The sequence below is a fragment of the Protomyctophum parallelum genome, assembly GCF_964188405.1.
Source record: "Protomyctophum parallelum genome assembly, chromosome: 2".
Classification (NCBI taxonomy): domain Eukaryota; kingdom Metazoa; phylum Chordata; class Actinopteri; order Myctophiformes; family Myctophidae; genus Protomyctophum; species Protomyctophum parallelum.
The window spans coordinates 7684780-7703965 of record NC_139699.1 but is presented as its reverse complement, the minus strand read 5'-3'; the positions used below and the strand labels follow the sequence as shown (position 1 = coordinate 7703965).

Genomic DNA, 19186 nt, shown 5'->3' with positions numbered 1-19186 from the left:
GTGCTATTTAGCTTATTTCCATCGCTCAAAATTATAATTTCTTTGTATATATACTCTCTTCATAATGTAAATAATATCCAAAGCGGCACACTTTACTACTTCTTTCGATGGAAATAAGCAAATTAGCATAACACCCCATAGCGGCTAGCCCCATTCAATTCCCATTCAATGCAATGCAATTCATTGAGGGCTTATGGTAGGGAAAATAGCCAATAAGGAGTTTTTGCACAAAAAAACACCTGGACCTCTTTGGTGGGGACGTAACAACTACAAAGAAAGATAAGAAAGCATTCTAGCATGGAATTCTCCTTTAAAGGACCCAATGCCAGAGTGTAATTGGTCTTCGACTGTGACATAATGACGATATGTTTTAGTGTTGGGAGGATTAAAGGTAATGTTACTGTGTATACATGTATGTAACCTGGTCCCAGCAAATCAGGCACAATTTGCTGTTATATTTGCATACGCATCAAAAGTGGCGGGTTGGCTGGGACGGATTTAGGCGCAAAGTAACCACAGTATACCGCTAATCAACTTACAAATTACATATATATAGTATATGTATGACTAGCTCTCAATGATGACGTAAGAAATATGGTCATGTATGTAATCTGGTCCCAGCAAATCAGGCACAATTTGCTGTTTTATTTGCATACGCATCAAAAGTGGCGGGTTGGCTGGGACGGTTTTTGGCGCAAAGTAACCACAGTATACCGCTAATCAACTTACAAATTACATATATATGTATAACTAGCTCTCAATGATGACGTAAACATAAAATATACCGCTAATCAACTTACAAATTACATATACATACATTTACATAGTATATGTATAACTAGCTCTCAATGATGACGTAATAAAGATGTGGATTAAAGGACCCAATGCCAGAGTGTAATTGGTTTTCGATGGTGACGTAATGACGATATGTTTTAGTGTTGGGAGAATGAAAGGTAATGCTCTTATGTATACATGTATGTAATCTGGCACCACTGCCATATCAGGCACAAGTAGTCATTACGTAACATGCATAAAGTAGGTAGGTAGCAAATAGTTAAACCTAATCAACATTTCAAACGTTCCTTCACAGAGAAACTGAGATTTGACAGTTTGTAGCGGTCGAAAGTACTCGCGCGCTCTGCTTGCGCACTATACTACTATACTAGTGTGCAACAAGCAAGTATGCACTCGACAGAGTGCAGTTCTAGTTCCTTCTAAATCTCTGTTTATAAAATATAGCTCAATCAGCGAATCTCTTAGTTACATCAACATTGTTCTTCGACAATAGTTGGTTTTTGCCTAAGTATTACGATTAGACAGTTCGCATTGGCTATTTCGCCTGCCACGCAGTGACGCGCCTAAGCTTCCCAGCCATTAGCCACGATTGCAGTCCCAGAACAGTTACGACATTGAGGGGGCAAAAGAAACAGCGGAGCGCCGAGAAAACGTGGCAGCAATATTGGGCCAATATTGGGCTAATATAGGCTACCAATATGTGGGTAGCCTACAGGGATTTACCGACAGAATAAATATATATATCTAATCATCTATACCAGGGGTGCCAACACTTTTTTTTACTTGACAGCTACTTTCAAAACGACCAGCTCCCCACCAAATAAAATTATCATCCCATTGCTGAAAATAGTTACAAAATGTAATTGAGGGGCCTTTCATAGGCTACATATAAGACAAACGCACATGGAATTTGAAATAGAGGGGGGGAAATGGAAATGGTAGGGTTTTATTTTTGTTGGTATTTGACTTTGCTACTGATGATTGTAAGCAACAACAAGTATTGCATTGTGTGTTTGAGCTGACAGGCCCCATCAAGCGGCAGATGCAAAAATCGTTTTTTATATTAAAATTATATATATATTTTAGGGGCATGTCATGTGGTCTACCTGCAAAGCCTTTGTGATCTACTGGTAGATCGTGATCTACCTTTTTGGCACGGCTTAACGTCAGATCAGCGGTTTTGTCGGCCAGCGCCAAAAATGCTCCCCGACAGCATAATCGGAGCAAATACCGGCAGTGTGTACGAGCCATAACGTGTTGACTACACTACACTACACTAATAAGGACACATAATAATAACTAATAAGTTAAATAACCCATCCGTTACTACGTGGAGTCAACTCCCGCAATTTCCATCTTCCCATAGAGCGCTGCAACGTAACTGGGATGAGCGGCCCGTCAGTGCCGCGAAATTCTAGTACTTTTAAAAGTAAATTGTTATGTTACAGGATTACTGCCTACCGGCGTGAAACCAGTGTTGTGGCGCTTTGCTGGGCTTCAACAATGCTAATTTGCATTGACGTTCTCCTCTTCCATCGATAAATCCAATTAATTAAATTAATTAAAACTAAATTAAAACTGAATTGTTGTGTCACACCAGACACGCACGCACACACGCACACGCACACACACACACACACACACACACACACACACACACACACACACACACACACACACACACACACACACACACACACACAGACACACACACACACACACACACACACACACACACACACACACACACACACACACACATACACACACGTGTGTGTGTGTGTGTGTGTATGCACGGATAATGATGATGAACATGATACAACTGGCAGTGCGTATACACAATTTAAAGCAGGTATACAAAATGAAAGAAAGAAACGCTGAGAAAAAATAAATGGCTTTCTCGGATTGTGCACACACACAAACTTTCCCCGTGGTGAACGATGTACAGCCAGCCAAGAGTAACAAACTAATCTCTTCCCCTGATTAAAAAGCAAACACACTGACTGCATAGTGTAAAACTTAATTCCAGTCATATAGTTATATTGCGGGGGGGCTGTCGAAGGAGAGTATGCAACATGCATCTTCACAGTTTCATTCCATTTGCATGCTGGAATTTGTACAATATTGAAAAGTTGCTACATAATTTAAAACAAAGCCCCCGATTATAAGGAATAAAAACAATTACGTCAATTACATCAAGGCTGGTGGGGGATTTTCTTATTCATTACGTCAATAGCAAGGGCAATAAGAGGGTTAAAGTGAGTAACCAAGAGAGCAAGGGACACAGACTTACTCTTGTTCTCTCTCAGAATTAAGCAAGAAGAGGGACAGGATGTCAAGGGTTCCTCTGCTTTCATTATATAATAGGAATAGTATCGTGGAAGCTCGGGTGGATAGAGTGCGTGCTTTCCAATCCCAAGGTTCTGGGTTCGATGCCGGGCACTGCCAACTCGGTGTGTGAGGTAACAAAGGGCAACAAAGACATGCAGTAAGTAATGAGGCCTGGTGTTGTGGCGCTCAATCTAAGTAAGCTATTGCTTGCTTGAAATCCTGGCCTGTCGTGTCCGCTGATGCGAGTCTTATACAGTAGCTGCCTGAATATTTGTTGCTAACTAGCACAGGAATCCAAATTGGGTCTGCTCTCCCTGGGACATGCTGTCTGCTTACCCTGGGGCGGGTGGGCAATAAAAACACGCCGTGACAGCACTACCGACTGTGCCACCGTGCGCCCTACACGGCATCCCAACCTTGATTTTGTCCATATGCTCAGGTTTTGAATTGACAGTCTTCTTCGGTATTGACTTTTCTTTTTTCATAGTTGACGTAGACATTTTGCCAACTGATAATCTGTGCTATAAACAGGGTTACAAATAACGTACTAATGGTGCCTGTTAAGAAACTAGCGACTGAGGCAAGAGACCGGTGCTGTGGTGGCAGATAGCCGCGAGATGTTAGCAGCTTCGTTGGCTGCAGGCCGACACAGGTGACATTATGTGGTGTTATTAATTAGATAAGGCGGTAATAGACGGGTGTACAGGACAACAGACTCTCCTTTGGAGATTGGACAATTCTATGAACAACTGATTTAGTTGTCCCTGAGAGAATGTCTGGATTAATTAGATTGTTAGTCAAGGTTGCCTGGAGTGGCAACATGTACGCGCACACAGGCCAGGCCACCAGATGCTGGTGGAAGATTCTAATGATGATTTTTATGTTCCCACATGCCCTCCATGGTATCATTTGGGCCCTGGTAGCACTACCAACTTGGTAGCTTTCTACCTGTTACCATCACTTTGAGAATATAAGAAATAACCAGAATTCTCGTTTTTTTATTCATTTTCATATCATATCCTTATAATACAAATTGAATATGTCAAATCATGCCTGGAATTGATTGGTACTGAATTATAAAACATTGTAAACACAGCCTTACCTCCAGCCGTAGGTATTCACTCTGTTCCTTGGAGATGAGGTTGAGGATGGTGCTGCTGTGTTTGCGGGTTCGTACCAGAACTTGGACCACTGTCCTGCGGGCTGGCAGAGGGGACGCCAGCTGGTAGTGTGCGTGACTGCGTCCGTCAAAGGAATACTGAGGAACCTCTGCTTATCACAATACAGAGGCCGAGATGCACGCACGCATGCACGCACACGCGCACACACACACACACACACACACACACACACACACACACACACACACACACACACACACACACACACACACACACACACACACACACACACACAAAGAGAGAGAGAGCATTATAACATTCTGGATTAACACATTTTAGACCCAAATTTCCCCACAATGCATACATAGATACATGAACACAGGTTTAGCTTGGAACATGTTTGATTGAATTTGTGGGCCTATACTGTATATTCACTGAAGTGGACCGAGGCAAGTTTAACCAAGAATACCTAAATCCTTTTAAAACTAATTCCTCCATCGTTATTTCAAAGCCTGTTGGAATAACGACTGTACCTTTTATTTCATTTTGCCCTATGAGGCGATACTCCATGAAATATTCCTCCTCTTCCATCGCTATGGAAGAGGAGGAATATTTCATGGAGTATCGCCTCATAGGGCAAAATGAAGTAGCACCTTTTCTGTTTATTCATTCCTGCATACAAGCTGCACTGAGATAACTCTCTTAGGCTGAAGAAGGATTTGTCGATCTTAAAATCTATTATTCACTCCAAGACCATGTTGTTCAGGATAATGTACCTGTTTCTATACACTAGGCCTTATGGGTCAGAGGTTAGCACTAGAGCCTAGAACATTAAGCACAGGTGATTTACTATAATTATCTATACGTAAATGCACCAAGTCTCTGTTAATAGTAGAAGAATTTCCCCAGGGATAAATCAAGTATAGCATAACTGCAATAGGTTTGGAGCAGCACCTTTTGGTGCTGAAAAAAATAAAGCTTAAATTATGCTTATCAATACAAGCAGACGCCTCCAGCCTGGCTGAGCAAACCAACAAGCACAATGTTATAATTTAACAGGATATTGGGAGTGTTGATAGGTGGGAGGGTGGGTGGGGAGGGTCTATCTAGGACTCCAGTTTGGCCAGGGGTCCTGTTCAGCACAGAACTGAACTGGACATGCGGTGGTCTACTACACCCTCCCCAGGCCAAGAGTAGGGGCTGGCACTGACAAGAATACACATGGGAGGAATTGCCATAATTACAAAATTGGGGAGAAAATGTGTTAAAACAACTAGAACAAAAAGGACGACAAGGAGCACACACACACACACACACACACACACACACACACACACACACACACACACACACACACACACACACACACACATATACTTTTCTTCTTTTACTACATACATACAACTTGGGGCGACGGTGGCTCAGGGGTAGAGTAGCTGGATGGTAACCGCAAGGTTGCCAGTTCGAACCCGGGCTCCCCCAGAGTTAGTGTCGAAGTGTCCTTGAGCAAGACTCTGAACCCCTAATTGCTCCTGATGTGCTGGTTGGTGCCCTGCATGGTTTCTGCCACCATCGGTGTATGAATGTGCGGGTGAATGTAATGCACAACCTATGTAAAGAGCCTTAAAGGCGCTATATAAATGCACCATTTACCTTCTATATTTACTAGTGTTTATATGAAAAAAGAAACAAAACTAAGTTGAGTTTACCCTCTTCACACTGGTGGCCCGTGTACCCAGGCACACACTGGCAGCTGAAAGAGCCCCACTCGCCACGGCAGCGTCCCCGGTGGCCGCAGGACGGATAACCCATGTTGACACAGCTGCTGTCTGTGGTCAGGCAGCCTGGAGAGCTGGCCTGGGAGTCCGCCGGAGAACCCAAATCATAGAGCTGGGGGAAGAGGAGAGGGAAATTTGACAATGTGGGAAAAAGTAAAACAAGGAAACAAGAAAAAAGCAGACAAAAAAATATAACTTGACAGTGGCAATGTTGAGGGCAAGGAGCGAGATTGGGAAAGAAGGACAGTAAGAGAATGACATTATACTAAAAGATAAATTGTGAAAGAAAACTTTGAAAAGGTGATTAGGAACATGGGTTCAGGGTAGGGCAGACCTTCATCATTCAACTCATTCATTATCTCACACACACTGACGATATTCAGCCTCATACCCATTTAATATTGTGGACAAAGAGCACACCTGATGCTCAAAGGACCACAGGGGAACCTTGAAGGCCTCAATTCAGGTCCTCACAAAAGCATTCAATAAAATACATGAATATGTTCAACCTCTCCTCCCTTGTCCTCTTTATGAGCTCATCTCACTGCAGGTGCGAGCACGATGGGATTATGAGGATCGTGAGAAAGGACAGACAGTGAGTTATTATGCCAGGCTGCCACTGATTGCTGTGGTAATTTTAGCACCTGGTGGAGATTTAGTGTAGTCTTTTGACAGCAATTAACATTTTTGTTGTTTGATTATTTTTCATAATTTAGTCAATTTGTTATCCATGGCATAAACAAGGGACATAATAACATCAAAAACCAAATATCTGTATCAGTATCGGCTATAGCACTAGCTATAGCCGATACTGATACAGATATTTGCTTATTTGGTTTTTGATGTTATTATGTCCCTTGTTTATGCCATGGATAACAAATACATCTTCATTATAAGAAACAACTGTTCAGAATCTGCAGAATCACAACATAATTGCCTTGATGCAAGTAACATTAATGACTCATTAATATAACTCATGTTTTTAATATACCAAATGATATGGAGATGGTAGGGTACCGTAAAGCCCAAGCCCTGTTAGCCATGCAGCCTGTATATTTCATGCACTGATTGGTGGTGCTTGTTAGGTCTACACTCTCTCAATTAGGGACTTTCCCGGCGGTTAATTTCACTGATGTGTACAACCTTTATTCAAATACCGTTAGCTGAAAATTAATTTATACATTTTTATCTATAAAGGCCAAACCTTGAAAGAACATTTAAAAAAATATATAAAGAGTAGGCTATATGACAGCCTTTTAAAATGTATAATGGAATCTGGGTCAAATCAATTAGCGGTAGTTTATATGTATAGTTTCATTATAGGCTATAGATATTCCATTACGTTCTTAACTTACGCATGTTTCATGATAACTACTTACTTTGTATGTATGTGATGTATCGCCATGTTTTTTGTTCTTGCTTAATGTAAATCGCTCTGGATTAAGAGCGTCTGATAAATGCCTAAATTGTAAATTGTAATTAATCTGCCAGTGTATTCCAGTGTATTTCAAGTGTGGATGGATGGCAATCGCCATCCATCCAAAGTCGACCCACTCGACCCCTACCCACAGTAGTCTGTTGGGGCTGATGGGCCTCACTGGGCCAAACATTTCAAAAGAACCACTCAAGCATGTATAGGTATTCCCCACTGACGTTGTCTCGCGAGGCATGTCTTTGTCTTGATGCAGTGTTCTTGCTAACTTTTACATTTCTCCTGCAATGCAGTGTAGACAACATCCTTCTTTTCCATGATATCCATTGGATTGGATGGGTACATGTGTGTGCGCAAGTGTTTTCTTTTGCTGAGCGTGTATGTGTGACCGCGTTAGTCTTTTGAGTGCACAAGTGAGCACAGTGTGACGCAATAACACCATGCAGCTTCGTGCAGACATCTGTTTTGACAGCTCAGAGGCCACTTCTTGTGGCACTGTGCTAAATGTCATATAAACAAGCTGTCCGACATTGTTTACTCTAGCGTTCACTCAGCATGTAAGCTGCAGTAAACGTCTGCAGCTTACATCTTTATTTATTTATTAAGTTTGTTTCATAATGTACACAATGTTCTCAATGTTGCAAAGCGGTTTATTATTTCCTCTGCTCATTTAAAAAACATGTTTTAGGCCCTGTATGTCAGTCTGTAAGGGTGAGACACTTACAAAGTTCACTTATTATTATTAGTATTATTAATTATTATTATTATTATTATTATCAAAATAAATCTTTCATGGAACAATGGCCTAGCCTAGACAAATGTATTAACAAATTCTGGGAGGGAACCCCTTTTGGTGTTTTAACTAAGCATTATGTTATACTTTAGCTATTGAAAAATAGCAGCTCTACAAGCTCATATGAGTTTGTAGGTCTGCTATTTTTGAAAAATCGTAAAAATGCGGCACAAATCTATAATATAATAATATATATTCTTTCAGAGCGAACGTTTTTTTTTTTTTTCGACGTCAGGCCTAAAATGTATTAACATGAATCAAAACCATTTTAGTGCATGCTCTAAGAAAGCATGTATACAGTATGCCCTGTGCTTGAATGAGAATGAATGTGGCTGGATTGAATTCCACAGCCGTCATTGTCATTGTGGTGCTTGAACAGCGTTGAGGTGGCATATGGAAAAGGAGCAGCCGCCATGTCATTGTGGTGCTTGAACAGCGTTGAGGTGGCATATGGAAAAGGAGCAGCCGCCATGTCATTGTGGTGCTTGAACAGCGTTGAGGTGGCATATGGAAAAGGAGCAGCCGCCATGTCATTGTGGTGCTTGAACAGCGTTGAGGTGGCATATGGAAAAGGAGCAGCCGCCATGTCATTGTGGTGCTTGAACAGCGTTGAGGTGGCATATGGAAAAGGAGCAGCCGCCATGTCATTGTGGTGCTTGAACAGCGTTGAGGTGGCATATGGAAAAGGAGCAGCCGCCATGTCATTGTGGTGCTTGAACAGCGTTGAGGTGGCATATGGAAAAGGAGCAGCCGCCATGTCATTGTGGTGCTTGAACAGCGTTGAGGTGGCATATGGAAAAGGAGCAGCCGCCATGTCATTGTGGTGCTTGAACAGCGTTGAGGTGGCATATGGAAAAGGAGCAGCCGCCATGTCATTGTGGTGCTTGAACAGCGTTGAGGTGGCATATGGAAAAGGAGCACCGCCATGTCATTGTGGTGCAGCGGAGGGCAGTGGTGGCCGAACGGTTTGCGGAGCGGTCTTGATATCGGAAGGTCGCTAGTTCGTATCCCCGGACCGGCACGTTAAAATTACCACCGCTGAAGTGCCCTTGAGCAAGGCATTGAACCCCTACCATGAAATGTTCTATGAGCAGGGCTTGGCTGTAAACAAGTTCTTGAGCTTAGTCCAGTTACCCTGGGTAAATACAGTAACTTTGCTTTGCTTTGCTTTGTAGTTGAACAGCGTCGAGGTGGCATATGGACAAGGAGAAGGAAGGGAACGGGAGCAACAGATTTCCACCTCACATTGTACTTGAAAAGTAATAACAACAACATCGAGGCGAATGCCAGGAGTGAAATCTGGCAGTAGCATAAAGCATCTGCATATTTCATTAGAACGGCATCAAATAAATCTGTAGCATCTGTTTTACCTTTCCGTGTGCCAAGCGGCACTGTGCACATGTGTGCGCGACTCCTTGTGTACTTAAAGTGTGTGAGTGCGTGCGTGCGTGCGTGCATGCATGCATGCGTGCGTGTGTATGTGCGTGTGCATGCATGTTACCTTGCTGTCCACGATGAGATTGCGGATGCAGCCAGAGAAGTGTTTGTGCTGGAGTTGGGGATAGACGTAGGGAATGTCCTCGTTGACACCTCCTAGTTGGAGCACCTGGCTCATGTTCAGGTGTCTGCATTACGCGCACACACACACACACACACACACACACACACACACACACACACACACACACACACACACACACACACACACACACACACACACACACACACACACACACACACACACACACACACACACACATCTCTCTGCTATAAAATGTATGATCAAAGGGCTGTGTGTGTGCGTGCGTGCGTGCGTGCGTGCGTGCGTGCGTGCGTGCGTGCGTGCGTGCCACTGTGTGTGTACCTGTCCGTGCTGGGTGTGACCCCTGTCACCTCACAGGAGGAGTGGTCCTCCGTGGTCAGCCAGCTGCCCAGCCCCTCCATCTCCATCACCGCTGCTCCCGCACAGCGATCCAGGGTGAAGCGCACCTCCTGGAGGAGCACATGCACGCACACACAAAATCACACGTTTGTCTAAATATAGCTTTTAGTAATACTTCAAAGATCTTTAACCAACTGCTACCTAACCCTAATCCTATACCTCAAAATTCCTAACTAAGACTGATGCTAATCTTAAAGGTAGGGTAAGTTATTTTCTTTGGTTAAAGTAGGTGTTAAAAAGCTCTAAATTGTGACAGTACTCATTGCTATAGAGGTCTAACTGGAGGCCTAGAACTTGGGGTCATGTGATCATTGGCATCACGTCTGTGTACTCTTTGGCCTGGAGGCTCACATATAGAAATGGATATGATTGATTGATTGATTGATTCACAAAAATGCATATACCATATATTTGCACATATCTATGTCAAAAGGATAAAACACAGGTACAGTATGGTAAAAATAAGTTATGGTAAAAATAATATGGTTCTGAATAAGCAATCTGATAGGCTGAGAGCTGTGTAATATTTAACGGTTGTAACTTTTACAATATAAACAGAACACATGAGGTTGTGTGTTCGTTGTAGTGAATGACAGTTGTGTGATCATAGCAGTGATATTATTCAGCAGGACGCTCTCCCTCTCTCATGGTCTATAATTGTTAAGCGACTTGAAGGCTGGCAGACGTTTAGCATAATATGGAGATCACTCAATTTGGCAGTTTGAGTGAGAACAGAGTGGCATCTTTCACAAGGTGAGCTTAAGGGTACATATGAATGGCCCCGTCAGCCCTGATAAGCGGCACAGCAGTCTGTGGAGGTACAGTACAGTAAATGGGATGGCTCCCACTCAGAAGGCTGTAGTCAGTTCCTCCACTATAATATACAGTAGTGAATCTGCCAAGACCTCCCTGTGTGGCAGACAGTGGTGGAAAAAATTGACTCAAATGTTTTACTTAAGTAAAAGTATCAATACTGCAATATAGAAAAAAACTATGTGGCAAGTAAAAGTCCTATTTCTCCCTCTAGTCTATAGATACCAAATCTCGATCTTCATCGTAAACGGACAGATCTACAAGCTCATTGCAACGTGTTGTGAGCCTTTAGATATTTTTACTGTTTGCCTATTTTGCCTGAACCTATTGTGACATTCTTGTGGTCAACCTTGGTACTGTGACCATCCATCCAGATTATGCCTGTAGTATCTTTCTACAAACTATTCAGCTGTAGTGAATAGACTTGAGGTGTGAATGAGGCAAGCACTGCATCCCCATCACATTATGAGGTGCATGGCTCTGTGACTCACCGTATTCATTCAAGATGCCTTCTTGTAATTACGTGTTTGTATGATTGTATTTTCTGACAGCATGCATGCATGTCAATGTGAGGCTGACCATGAGGTTGATTTTTATTGAACTGAATGAACAAATGAACAAAATAATCACGCTTCGGTTGCAACTGATAAATAATTGAAAGTTGTGAGATATAAGTTGGTTAGTCGGTCGCACTGCACGCTCGCGCACGCACACACGCGCGCACACACACACACACACACACACACACACACACACACACACACACACACACACACACACACACACACACACACACACACACACACACACACACACACACACACACAATCTGCAGGCATGTGTTCCCCACGTGAATCACGATGATACTGGTATGCTCTTTGGAAGAAAAAGCATACGATGTTTGAGTGTTAATTATTCATGTTGCAGCCGTCGACATGAGACCATGTTTTAAATGTGCTTTCAGGCAGAGTGTTGATTTTCATTGAACTTGAAATTGTTGCTTATAGAACCACAGTTTCCACACAGACATCTAAGCAGGACTTGTTGTTGCAACCGCCTTGCTTGGTACTTCCACCCTCCATCTATGATTTGAGAGCTGCCCTATAGGTGGAATGGACCATGTTATAGACTGAACGGCATCTTCTTTTAAACTCTCAAATGGATCGGACTGAGGCGTTGACCCCAAAACTAACATTATATATGATGACGACCTATACTTTATGTAGTCTTGAGATGAGCAAATCGAAAGTGAAATAATAATAACCTGGGGCTGTTAGTTGGATATAAAGAAGTAATGTTCCAAATGCACTTAAAAATATATTACACTGTGCACAAAATATATGAGTCCACTGAAGCAGAAAGGAATGAATGGAATCATGTTGAATCAGACCTGATTTGACAATATTATTGTCATATTGTACGTCAATGTTTGCCAATACGTCATGTTCACGCCAATACCCCCCCCCCCCCCATGCAATATTATACGTTCAAGGGTGTTCTTTACTGTGATTATTGGCACTTCACTGATGCTTGTGAATCTTGGCTTGATGTGGCCAACGACCGTGTGAGCTGTCTGAATTCATCATTCACACTCTCTTAGCACATACGTGTTTAAAATGAACAGTTGTTTTTGAGGCAATGTGTGTGTGTCTCATAGATATTAGCACACTTTTTGTCTTTCCGTATACCGTTTGAGATTAGTTTCCATTGGTGATCCATGCACGAGTAAAACAAGGACCTACAGTATGTAAAGATTTTCTTTTTTTCTCCATATATATTCACGTACAGTATTCTCAATAAATCCTGGCTGTTGCTCAGCGTTTGGAGACTCATACCTTGCTGTTGCTGCGGACATCAAGCCGATGCCACCTCCTGTCTGCCACGTTCACGTTGCCAGGCAACTGTAGCACCAACGTGCCTGAGCCATGGTTGATTTTGAGGGTGGGGGTGCCATCTATTAGCTCTGGACAGAGACAGAGAGAGAGAGAGAGAGAGAGAGAGAGAGAGAGAGAGAGAGAGAGAGAGAGAGAGAGAGTGAGAGTGAGAGAGAGTGAGAGTGAGTGAGTAGGCGGGAAAAGGAGAAGTAAAAGCAAGAGTGAGTGAGAGCTGAGAATGACTTTTCCTGTGATTGCATTTGCCTAATTATGCAGGTGGCAAGTGAATGTGCACATTTAGAAGGGAACACAGTTATGACAAAGACAAATCGACTGACGCATGCAAATGTGCTCTACGTCACTGGAGCCGTTGAAACCAAGCAGCACAACATCACCAGTCAAACTGTCAAAGCTGCTTCCTCTTGTACCTCCTCCAACTTTAAAAACGATTATTGCACAGCCTGGCATAATGCAATTATTATTTCTTCACTTCTCAGAGTAGACAATAAACGTATAAAAAAACCAAAAAGTTGTTCTATTTTCTGACTTATTCAAATGGGAAATTAAAAGTTAATGAAGCGTCCGAGTCTGCTTGTGTGCTCTGCGCTATGCAAAGCATTATGGGAGTGTGCGTCTACCAGCCAAGATCTGGCAATCCATCATCAGGCTGAAATTGTAGAGTTTACCAAGACATAAAGCACTTTACATTTAGGGTTTAATTCTTTCAGCTTGGAGTGTGCTTTGCACACGGATGCCTAATTTGCTCAGCGACTCACAATAAGTGACTCCCTCAAAGTGTAGAATCCATAACCTAAGACCCTGGCTAATTGAACGCCTGATTATTTGTACGGGGCTGCCCAAGGTCTGTTCCAATTGTTCCAGAGAGTGATAACATAATAATTCTGTGGTCAATTGCAATGTAATCGGTGAGTGTTTCCCATAGGTTCCTTATTTGAAATGATTCATAATGATGAACTCTGAGAAACAGAACCGCTATTTGCTCTTTTTGGCCCATAGCACATTATTTCTCAACCTTTATTCTTTGTTAAACACCAAAATTATGATCCGTTGCAACGGCGTCACCCACACAAAATAGCAGACCTACTAAGCTCTCAACTCTTTGTGGAAGTATGAAGCTGGCTTTAGAGTCCTGGGAGAGTCATGGACAGCTCAATGGCTGATGAATAGCACTAATGCTGCTAAGGTTAAGTGTTTGAATTCCCCTTTTAAATTGCATTTTACAAACTCTTTACACAGCCGGTGGAACTGTGAGAGAAAGAAAATACATTAATGACTTAATAAAATGTATAATACATCTGGAAACAGTGGTGGTGGAATGTAACGTGTCTGTAACTTCCAGAGAGTATAATTTCTGTGAGAATGGAGGATATTGGCATTCACACTGTTTCCCCTCGCTCTTCAAGGTGGTAGCCTACAGTGTAGGCTACCTACAAAGTCAGAGACGAAGTGTAGGCCCTACACTACGTCTCTGACTTTGTCTGGGCTTTCATCATCCACCTTGATGCACATTTCAATGTTTCTATGCACTTTTCACTTTCATCTCATATGTCTCTAGTCTATCTCCTGCCTCAACTTCCCTCTTTTGTTATTGCCATTTTCATTTATACTACTACACATCTTCTACAACCACCATGTTCATGACACTTAATCCCTCTATTACTGTACGTTACTTGTATTGCATTGTTCATCAGGATTAACTATCTACTGAAGGAAATATCTTGATGACAAATTTGTAAAGCACACACACACAGGTGTTTGTCTCTTTCTCTCACATGATATGGACACACATGCATGGATGCAGATGCGCGCGCGCACGCACGCACGCACGCACGCACGCACGCACGCACGCACGCACGCACGCACACACGCACACACAAAATATCAATTCATTCCAATGCTGGTCGCCTTCAATGAACGTATCCATCATCATTGCTCATCAACTCTGTCCCCTTCTCTATTTTTGATTTATTTATTAGATCCCCATTAGCTTGCTGTATATGACAGCAGCTACTTTTCCTGGGGTCTCTATTATTCATTCAGGGTACCCATAATTTATGTGTTCCTATTGAGATATCTAATTCAATTACTCTTCCCTTAGGCTAACACCTTAGTTCTCTGATCATTTCTCCCCCTCCCCTGCTTTCCTCTCTCCTGGAGTCTCATATCTTTCTCTGTGACCTGCATGCAGCCCCATTGGGATGGTGTTGCCGGTCCAGAAATATGTACTGTAGGACCTGGCAGCTGGTCAGAGGCACAAAGAAAACCTGTCCGAGTCTGATTGAGAAGAGCTTTTCATGAATAATCACACACTAGCTCTCTCTATCTGTATCCCACGACGCACGCACGCACGCACGCACGCACGCACGCACGCACGCGCGCACGCACACGCGCACACACACACACACACACACACACACACACACACACACACACACACACACACACATGTGTGTAGGTATAAATATATATACTGTATATACACCGGTACTGTATATATAATAGGTGCAGTAAGGTTACATTCACAATATCGTGGCATAAGTTTTCATGATACAATAGGCACTCGATGTAATGGATAGGTAATTGGGTATAACTATAAGTGACAGCGTCTCCACCATACAGTATATGGAGGCTGTCAATTATAGCAGATACAGCACAATACTTTGCCAGACGTATGTGTTTCTGAAGTCAAGGGACACAGTTTACAAGACTCATGCTTAACGTCATCTATCACTGTTTTAAGGATATAAACATGTTTGTATGCACACACACACACACACACACACACACACACACACACACACACACAGGTAAATAGATTGAAACTGTGCCAATAGCATGAGAGGATTGAGGACATTTTGTTGTGGAAGTTGACGTCACATTTTTGTCCAGAGCAGAAGACGGTATTTGAGAAACAGAGAGAGGCAGGAGGTAATTATATCAGATGGAGAGAGGCGAGCAGGAAGAGAAAGTTCAGAGAGAGAGAGAGAGAGAGAGAGAGAGAGAGAGAGAGAGAGAGAGAGAGAGAGAGAGAGAGAAAGAGAGAGAGAGAGAGAGAGAGAGAGAGAGAGAGAGAGAGAGAGAGAGAGAGAGAGAAAAGGAAGCCAGACAGTCAGATGGGAAGATGACAAGCCAGATATGAGTCAGAGAGAGAAACAAATGGCAGCGCAAAAATGAATATGAAAAACAAATCGTAAATCAGGAACAAGAAGCAAACTTTTAGTTTAGTTCACAGAGCTGATCAGTAACGAGACGCTGCAACTAGTCGTCACTTTCTCAACACATTCTCGTCACTCATTGGCTGGCCTTAATTGGTAAAAGGAATTAGACAGGCCTTTTAGACAGGCCTTTTACATCAAACCTCACAAAACATAATTCATACAAAAAATTAACTACAATCAGTGGTGGAAAAAAGTACTCAATTGTTTTACTTAAGTAAAAGTATAAATACTGCAATGTACTGTAGATGTACTCCGTTACAAGTCATAATGTACTCAAGTAAAAGTACAAACGTATCGGCATCAATATGTACTTATTGGGGGTGGGTATAGATACATATTTTTATTTTATTCTCACTGCAATCCTGGAGTTAATCTAGATCAATCTAGATTAAAATGGCTCATTTGAACTATGCCGAAGGCATTCAAAATACGTGTGTGCTACCTAAATAATGTCCTTGAGAACGGGTTTAGACTAGGAGCCCTAATTATGGATATTATTATTAACAATACAACTAGCCTATTGATACCTTTTATATTTCATATTATGAGTTCTGATGATGATGTTATGAGTTAAGCCATCCTGAGAAGACAGTAGCGAAAATGTTCCACCTCTACAACAGGGAAGCAACCCGTGAAATCAACATCATGTTTGACGATGCCCGGCTACAGTCCCTCCCCTACATATCTTGGAGTGAAGCTCAACAGAACACTTTAAACAACACCTGGACAGTGTCAATGGAAAGACTACCGCCCATGCCGCACAGATACGGCGTCTAGCCGGCACCATATGGGTAGCCACCACTAGACACTGCGCATCTCTGATAGCTTTATTTTGTTTATTGTTTGTGAATGATGCAGTTCATGTACTCATCTACCACTCTTGACACCCACATGTCACTGTAACTCTGAAAGCTCGACAGTGTCCAACTCTGCCCAAATAGATGCCTCAACCTGTTTCTAATTAATGACCCGTCCTTCACCGACGCCCTACATACTGTATCTTCCCTCTGAGAAACCCTCTGAGAAACTGCTGACTGCATTCCGATGTCGGAATTACAGGAAAGCACTCTCACCATTTGAAGATCTCCTATCATTCAGACGTCAGAACAGTTTAGGGGCCCCAGACGGAGGTCTCCGTCCTATTAATTAGTACGGTGTGATGCCCTAGACGGAGATTGATTAACTATTGTAAACCTCTGACCCCAGAAAGGTTCACTTCCTGGTGTCAAAGGCTTGTTTTTATGACTGTACTATAAAAGAAGTCTGCTGACTCATCTTTATTTTTTATTTTTTTTTGCGGCTTACGCCTTTTATTGGTTTTTTGAAGGGACAGACAGTAGGCTGACAGGAAACGGGAGAGAGATGGGGGAAGACATGCAGTAAAGGCCGTGTCGGGCTCGGGAGTCGAACCCGCGGCACACTGCGACTGGATTACCAGTCGGGTGCACAGACGGTTACGCCACCGCCTGGGCTGGGAGAACTTTCTGATTGCTGTTTTGGACTCATTCTTACTCCCCAATAAAATGGATTATCATTGAAAACTCATACATCTGGCTTGGACTTCGTTTCTATTGTGTCGTGTCAATGATTCATTTTGGGTTTTTCCTAACACTTTTACCATAAAGTAATGCTCTTTCACACCCTGGGTCTTACTGTGTGAAAATGCAGTGATGTTTTACCACAACACATTAGAAAATATATAACTACCACCTTTGCCAGCAGTTGAAATTAATTAAATTGGCCTGAAGAGACAGAGAGAGAGAGAGAGAGAGAGAGAGAGAGAGAGAGAGAGAGAGAGAGCGCAAGATAGAGCAAGAGAGAGAGAGAGAGAAATGCAGCCAGAGCCATGGTGACAGGAGAGGAGGCAATGAAAGCTTAGTGCAGAGAGGAGTGGAGGCCATTATGATCAGAGCGGGAGCATCTTCATGGGGGCTATAACTGGCATGCTTCTTAAATGCTGTGGGACAGCGGCAGACACAACCCGGCAGTCGACTCCGCTTACGACAAGACTTTGCTCTTAAACGGCTTGTCCAAGCCATTGGGCCATGCTGTTGCTCCTCATGCCTAATTCATTGCAACCTCCCCCACCCTGCCCCCCCTCTATCTCAACTCTCCTAGGTCTCATCTTCACGCACGCACGCACGCACGCACGCACGCACGCACACACACACACACACACTATGGCGCTCCGTTAGTGCCAGCCTAAACGCAAGACGTGACACGTGACCGCGTTAGATTTTTTTAATGCGTGCGTGCGTGCGTTCTGCGCAAGTGCCACAAAAACCATACAGCATTTGCACTGCGCATGGCCGCGTTGAGTTTTTTTAATCACGCGTGCGTGCGTGCATACGTCCGTTTCGCGCAGTATGGCACCGCTGCTTTGACGCATGCTTTGACGCATGCTTTGTGGCTTGCAGCTCTGCACCGCGTTGCAGAACGCGTTCGCGTTCGCGTTCTGTGTACTGTACTGCATCGCGTCGTGTTGTCGCGTCGTGTAGCCTAAACAATATTTAAAAAATATTAAAAAATATTTAAAAAATATTAATATGAATTATTAATTATTATTATAATAAAAAATATTTAAAAAATGAATAAATAAATATATATATATACATATATAATAATAATAAAAATAATATAATAATAAAAATAATAATAATAAATAATAATAATAAATATTAATAAATATTAATAAATATTAATAAATATTAATAAAAAATATTATTATTATTTAAATTAATAATAATAAATAATAATAATAACCGCGCAATCAATCAATCAATCAATCAATCAATCAATCAATCAATCAATCAATCAATCAATCACTCACTCCACACCGAACAGCAACCCGTCTCACTTCTCCCCCCTCTCTCTCTATACCTATGTATCTATTTTTTTTTCTTTCAGTGTGTGTCTGTGTGAGAGTGAGAACGGAGTTCAATGGACTTATCGCCGAAATATAGGTTTTTTGTAGCTCACTTTAGACTGTTAATGTAGCCTACCATTTCCATATCATTCTAATGGATTCCATTTCCAGTGGTGGTGACTGGTGAGTAGCTCCCCGTTTC

The 19186-nt window shown here is 42.4% G+C and overlaps 1 protein-coding gene across 1 annotated transcript in view; it reads right to left on the bottom strand.

Moving 5' to 3' along the window:
* LOC310877409 (neural-cadherin) overlaps positions 1 to 19186 on the bottom strand; it is a gene marked incomplete at both ends in the record, with an annotated part of 328331 nt that overhangs the window by 52788 nt on the left and 256357 nt on the right. The window contains 5 exons of the mRNA XM_083791243.1: positions 4229 to 4395; positions 5957 to 6137; positions 9752 to 9875; positions 10115 to 10242; positions 12841 to 12968. Of these exons, the coding sequence (XP_083647369.1) occupies positions 4229 to 4395; positions 5957 to 6137; positions 9752 to 9875; positions 10115 to 10242; positions 12841 to 12968 (728 nt within the window). The remainder of the gene's footprint in view (positions 1 to 4228; positions 4396 to 5956; positions 6138 to 9751; positions 9876 to 10114; positions 10243 to 12840; positions 12969 to 19186) is intronic.